Source organism: Astatotilapia calliptera, chromosome 18, assembly GCF_964374335.1.
Source record: "Astatotilapia calliptera chromosome 18, fAstCal68.1, whole genome shotgun sequence".
In the NCBI taxonomy this organism is placed as follows: Eukaryota; Metazoa; Chordata; class Actinopteri; order Cichliformes; family Cichlidae; genus Astatotilapia; species Astatotilapia calliptera.
The window spans coordinates 1523127-1530189 of record NC_137439.1 but is presented as its reverse complement, the minus strand read 5'-3'; the positions used below and the strand labels follow the sequence as shown (position 1 = coordinate 1530189).

At 43.2% G+C, this 7063-nt stretch overlaps 1 protein-coding gene across 1 annotated transcript; it reads right to left on the bottom strand.

Moving 5' to 3' along the window:
- Positions 1-61: 61 nt before the first annotated feature.
- LOC145421720 (uncharacterized) lies at positions 62-6790 on the bottom strand. Its single transcript, XM_080292412.1, has 2 exons — positions 6389-6790; positions 62-1212 (listed from the first exon to the last, which is right to left on the bottom strand). Exons 1-2 carry the CDS (start codon positions 6558-6560, stop codon positions 407-409), a joined length of 978 nt encoding a protein of 325 aa, XP_080148538.1. The 5' UTR covers positions 6561-6790; the 3' UTR covers positions 62-406.
- Positions 6791-7063: the final 273 nt, after the last annotated feature.

Here is a 7063-nt window from a genome sequence, read left to right as displayed (position 1 = left end):
CCCCCCAATGAAATGAAAAACAGCAGTGAAACAAATAGAGCAATAAAAATATACAAATATATAATAGCTTCAACATCTGCCATTTATTTAAAACCAAACAGCTCATACATGTTATTTCACACCATAAGACACTAATAAAGTAACAACTGTCAGTTATTTATCCCCCACTATGTACCATAATATCTCAGTTTGGACCCACATAAAACATTTGTAGCTACAAACCTAACAAATCAGCTTCATCTATCGAATCTATCCAGAGTTCAGAGAAAACCATTGGTGATTGGTGTTTCTATATGGTCAAAGTTAAACATCAATTATCAAAAATCAGTACCAGCAGGACACCCAGAGAAAAATCTGAAATGGCCAAAAAATAATTTAGTGCGTGCATCTCTAGTTCCAACATACTCTAAGACTTCTCAGCTGTGTGACTTTTCATGTGGCGCAAGAGCTGACTACTATAGGTGAACATTTCCCCACATGTTTTACAATGATGTGGTTTCTCTCCTGTGTGCATTCTTATGTGCACCGACAGGTAACTACTACGTGTGAACATTTTCCCGCACATTTTACAAGGATATGGTTTCTCTCCTGTGTGAGATCTTACGTGCTCCAGCAAACGACTACTGCGTGTAAACATTTTTCCACATGTTTGACATGGATACGGCTTCTCACTTGTGTGGATTCTCATGTGGACAGTCAAAGTACTCTTCTGACTAAAACGATGCCCACACATTTCACAAGAATACGGTTTCTCACCTGTGTGGATTCTGTAATGTCGTTTCATTTCATAATTATCTTTAAAGCATTTTCCACAAACGTCACATTTTAAAAACTTTTTAGCTGTGTCAAAATTATACTGACTCCCTGATCTGGGAGGAAATTCTTGACTTTCATTTTTATTTCCAGTTGATCCTGGATCTGCACTCCTGCTTTCTTCCTGATCCTGGCTCTCAGCTACAGCAGAGCCTCCTTCTGATTCACTGTGGTCTCTTTCCTCGTTAGCAGCAGGCACCATTAAGGTATCAGTCTCCTCCTTCAATCCAAGCTCCTCTCCCTCCTCACTCCTGCAGAGTTCCTCCTGTTCCTCTTTAATCTGTGGAGGTTCTGGCTCTTCCTGGCCCAGGCTGGAGCTCCTCTCCTGGTCACAGAGCTGCAGCTCAATGAGAACCTCCTCCTCCTTACAGACAGGCTGCTGCGGGACGTCTGGAGGGACTAAAGGAGACAACAAAAACAAAAGTGAACTGAACATGATTCTCTGAAATGCACAAAAGGTTTCCACTTGTTGTCAGTGCTGCGAATCGCTACCTTATCGTGGTGGAGGGGTTTGTGTGTTGTGTTGTCTGGGGGCTTTTCCCCCCTGGAAGGGTCTCATGTGGCAAATTGGTCCAGGGTAAGGGACTAGACAAAGAGAGATTCAGAAGACCCCTATGAATACCATTGTTCCCTCGAAGCTGGACAGGAAACTGCAGGCTCTAGGACTGAGCAGCTCCCTCTGCAGCTGGATCCTTAGCTTCCTGTCTGACAGATGCCAGGTGGTCAGACTGGGCAGCATCACCTCATCCCCCATCACACTGAACACTGGTGCTCCACAGGGGTGTGTACTGAGCCCTCTCCTGTACTCACTCTACACCTACGACTGCACAGCCACTAACAGCTCCAACATCATTGTGAAGTTTGCGGACGACACTACAGTGGTGGGTCTTATCACCAACGGTGATGAGACGGCTTACAGGGAGGAGGTCAGCGCCCTGACCCACTGGTGTCAAGACAACCATCTCACCCTCAACGTCGCAAAGACAAAGGAGTTGATAGTGGACTTCCGGAGGTGCAGAGAAGTACACACCCCCATCACCATCAACGGCGCTGCTGTGGAGAGAGTGAGCAGCTTCCGGTTCCTTGGAGTACATCTGGCTGAGGATCTTACGTGGTCAGTACACACAAACAAAACAGTGAAGAAGGCGCAGCAGCGCCTCTTCTTTCTCAGGAGACTGAAAAGATTCGGCATGAGCCCCCGCATCCTCAGGACCTTCTATCACTGTGCCATTGAGAGCATCCTCACTGGATGCATCACCACCTGGTATGGCAACAGCACCGCCTACAACTGCAAAGCTCTCCAGCGAGTAGTGCGGTGCTCTGAACGGATAATTGGAGGTGAGCTTCCCTCCCTCCAAGACATCTACAGGAAGCGCTGCCTGAGGAAAGCGGGGAGGATCATCAAGGACTCCAGTCACCCCAGCCATAAACTGTTCAGACTGCTTCCATCAGGAAGGAGGTTCTGCAGCATCCGGTCCTGTACCAGCAGACTGAGAGACAGCTTCTTCCACCAGGCCATCAGACTGCTGAACACGTCATAGACACCTCAGCTTCACTACTGGAACTTCAACATTATGCACTCCATACTGTACAGTAACGCCACTTGTTTTGCACATATTCAACTCTGTATATTTTATATATTTTATTATTATTATTATTATTATTATTACTTTTTTTTTTTTTTTTTTTTTTTTTACTATTTAATTTGTAAAAATGTGTATACACACACACACACACACACACACACACACACACACACACACGTAGGAAAATATTTAGTATACACATCCAGAAATGCATACACTATTATATATTGTACATATATTTATTAGTTTCAGGTTGGCCATTCTTGTATTTTGCTCGTTTGTGTTGTTGTGTTTGCACATCTCTGTTGCTTGTGGGGCTCGCACACAAGAATTTCACTCGCATGTGCTGTGCCAGTGTGCCTGCACATGTGATGTGACAATAAAAGTGATTTGATTTGATTTGAGTGTAAGATCAAGGGAACAGTTCACCCTTCCTTGGATAGGGTTACCAGAGCCCTGCCCTGGAGCCAGGCATGGGGAAGGGTGTTCATGGGCAAGCGTCTGGTGACCGGGCCTTAGTCCATGGGGCCCAGCCTGAAAACGGGACACAGGCCCATCGTCCTGCAGGCCCACCACCTGCAGGAGGCGGTGTAAGGAACCCAACCTCTAGGAGCGGAGCGGAAGCCCTGGTGGACCGATCCCTGGCTACCAAGACTGGCAATTGGGACATGGAATGTCACCTCTCTGCAGTGACAATGGGGAAGGAGCCTGAGCTAGCCTGCCTACTCAAAAGTAGGCCGATAGAAGCCAGACGTGTCTCCCTGCCAGCGGCTTAAAATAGTTTCTGGTGACTTGTATCAAGGTGTTACCCTACTGTGACACAAACTCAAACTCTTTCAGGTACCTGTAATCAAGGGAGGTGAAAACTGTTTTTCTCGCTATGATAGCATATAATCGATATTATGTGGTACAATCAACCTTCACTTTTCTCTGGTGGTATATTCAAGGGAGCAAACACTGAAAAATGTAGCCTAAAGAAAATGGCATGAGGTAAAGCTAGTATTGTTTTTAGTCAAAATCATGAATTCACGAACGTAGAGTGAGTATAGTTCATGACAGTGGAGGGATGGATGAATGTTACTGCACTAACTGAGTTTACAGAAAAGCACGTGTGCTCCCTGTCCTCCTCCTGTGTAACACACCTGATAAACCACACACATGTACCTAGATTAGCTGATTTCATGAGACTGATGCTGCTAACCCTAACCCTCCCAGGGGGGGCACTTCACAGGTGTTTATAGCTAATGCAGTGATGTAGCCGCCATTCTGGATCAGGACATGGCACACGATACATGACTATATCAGCTACTTCCACTGGAAACTGTGGTGACAGCAAAAAAGTCCATTTTTTACTTCAACAGAGACTGCTTACTAAGATATTTCCTTATATTAAAAAAATTAATTAATTTATCATATTTTCTGTCATGTTTAATGCTGCACACTGTAGACCAGGGGTCTCAAACTTAAACGAGCTGTGGGCCACTGCTGGCACTGTCATCTCATTGGAGGGCAACTTTAGTGATCAAGTAGTACAAAAACAAACAAACAAACAAACAAACAGCCACAAATATTTCTGAAAATGTTTGTTTTTAAAATTTCAAATATTCTACAACAGGGCCGTGCAGAGAGGTTTAAAGGGGCGGGTGCTCAAAGTTAAAAAGGGGCACCTTGAACCAGGCTGAATAACAACAACACACATTCATCAAGAATCTAATATGGGAAGGGCGGGGCTGTGTTGATCTGAGACTGTAGACAGTAAAAAGTCCACAGGAGAGATGGTAGCTGATTAAACAAGTGTCATGAGATAATAACAAAATGCAAAGATTGGTGACAGCGCTTGGAACCATAAGGCAACAAAAAACTGTGAGAAATAATTTAGGCTCTGCCTGTGAATCACTCTTTGCTTCTCTTCTTCCTTCCATCATTTCATATATCACTCTCCACTTGCTGTCTATGTGAGAACAAGGCACAACTTGCTATTGCAATAAACTATAATCTAATTATCCACACCTAACAACTCCAGCACTTAATCTATAATAAAATGATGACAGAAAAATGTTATAGCACTGCCTTTAGTAGCCTCACACAGCTCTGCTGTTTCCTCCTCATGTCCTTACCAGCCATGTCTGGACAATGTTATATCATGAGTAATATTTTTTTTAAAAGTCCATCTAAATAAAACACACACATGCACACACAGTGACATGTTAGACCTTCTTCAGAATACTGTATATACTATGGGCATCCTTACATTATTATTTATTACTAGAGCTACAATAATAAAGCAATGAGGAGGGGGAAGTAATAAATATGAAATAATGTATTTATGATGATTCCATTTGTTTCACTATCCACTCTGTGCAGGGGCAAAGCTTATTACATGTTTAAACTGTAGACATACAATCATTTTACTGCTGTAAAATCCAACTTTTGTCTTATTTAAAATATAAATCTATTATAATCTGCTTCTTAATGTATGTTCTTTAAAATACAGCGTGTTTTTAAATATATTATATTTGGACATGCATATTAGATCGTTTTTAGTGAAATATAATCCCTCCAGAAAGGCAGGAAAAGCCCGGACACTTACTTTAAAACTAAACATGTTTCTAAATACTTTAAAACTAAATATGTTCCCTAAAACGGTGACAGAGCTACAGACCCATGACAGCCTTACACAGGTAGCCAGCAGCTGTGACCAGCACTACCTGTGCAGTTAATAAAAGGACAGGTAATGTTTGTCGCGCTGTTGCACACACAGCACGCTCGTTTGTTTCAGTTCGTCAGTTGCAACAAGACAGCTTACCAACGTGTACGTAATAAGCTGATACTCCTGGGTGCTACACACTACAGTGTACGCTGTACACCTACTTACTGGTTGTGTCGCATCAGTCTGTGTCTCTGAGTTAACTTGTGTTTCTCCTGCAGCTCCGGACCGCTAAAAATGCGCGTGCTCTTTGTGAGCTCGTTCCCGGCTCGTAACCAGCGCGTTCTGCCGTCGAGGGCGATCATTGGTTAAATGTGATCATGTGACTGATGCAAGCCAGATCCTTTTATTTAGCAAAACTGTGATTAATAGTTAAATATTATTGTTGAGGGGCACAGACAGGACTCCGCACTCACACACACATAAAAAAAATATATATATATATATATATATACATATTTTTTTAAAAGTTGCCTTATCAAAAGGGCACTTTGGGCACCCATCAGGAAAGGGGCGGGTGCTCAAGCCCCTCTAGCCCCCCCCCCCCCCCCCCCCCCCTCACGTGCCTGTTCTACAACAAGACAAAACAGCAAACATGAACACACATTACTTTGTCCCACTCTTCACTAACTGCAGCCTTCACTGATCTACCAAACAAACCCATCGGTCCTCTCTTCCTGTTCAGACACGTGGCAGCACTTCTATCATTTTGTTTGTATTTAACAAAATAAAAATGCAGACATAAGAGAACACATTCGTCTTTGACTCTCTCCCTGAACTCACACCTCAACATGTTTGTACTCTTTGCTCATATTGCCTTCATATCAAATCATTTTTGGCTTTTAAAGAACTTATTTTAACATTGCACTCAACAACAAACAAATCCTCCCTAACACAAAAAGTCACTTTAACGGCCAAATTGCAATATATAAGTAAGGAGGGGTGACGTGGGCTGCAAGTGGCCCCCGGGCCGCGAGTTAGAGACCCCTGGTGTAGACAACCATAGAGACATTTACTAATGTCTGCTACATAACTACTACTTCACTTCAAATAAATAATATTAAAATACATTTATTATTATGAATATCTGGTCACCTGACATTATTTGCTCTATCAAAGACAGTTTCACTTCATCATCTTCCTCTTTCTTAAATTTATACTTCATCCTCACAGCGCAGTCCTGTCCTCTGTTTGCTCTTTGTTAGCTCACATCAAAAAGTCCTCACAATCAGAAACGTCCCGCAGAGCTGTGATCAGGATCCTCCCTCAGAGGGACACTCACCTGTCCTGTGCAGCTTGATTTGGGGTTTCCAGGTGATATCCAGCAGTCTGCGCTGACGGTCGATCTCTTCCTCGTACTGGACGATCGTTTTTTCAAACTCCAAGAATATTTGTTCAGCAGCAGCAGTTAGTCGCTCGTTGATGAACTCTCTCAGATACTGAACTGAAGGCATCGTTGCTGCCGCAGCTCACACACTCAGCTCACACACTCAGCTCACACACGCGGCTCACACACATAAATTGCGCCCTAACGCACAGAAATTGCTCCACGTTCAGTCCGCACAGGTGTGAATGTCTCATAAAGTCTAAATTAAGCCTTTGAAGACGCAACAGCCTTGCTGCTCGCGCGACACACAAGAAACGGAACCACTTCCGCCTTTTCCTTGTTTACTTCCGCCTGCTGTCACACAGAGCGCTTCCTGTCGATGAGGAAAGTTGCTTTGAATTCCGCTCTCGTGTCTGTATGTTCTTTTAAATTCCCAGTTTGTTCTTCAAATAGAAGATGAAAAATACACAAACATATACCAGAGCTCCCGCACATCAATGAATTAATAAAGTTCATAACTGCGCTAAAATAAAGGTCACAATAATCTTTATTAAGCCTTTTTCTGACATTGTGCTCACATTAAGGTGAAGGTGACATTTGAACATGAACAAACTGTCTGAATGTGAGATT

Coding starts and splice junctions, on each gene's coding strand:
- LOC145421720 (XM_080292412.1), bottom strand. CDS start 6,560: ATGCCTTCAGTTCAGTATCTGAGAGAGTTCATCAACGAGCGACTAACT. Junction 1,213..6,388: donor AATCAAGCTGCACAGGACAG/GTGAGTGTCCCT, acceptor TGTCTCCTTTAG/TCCCTCCAGACGTCCCGCAG.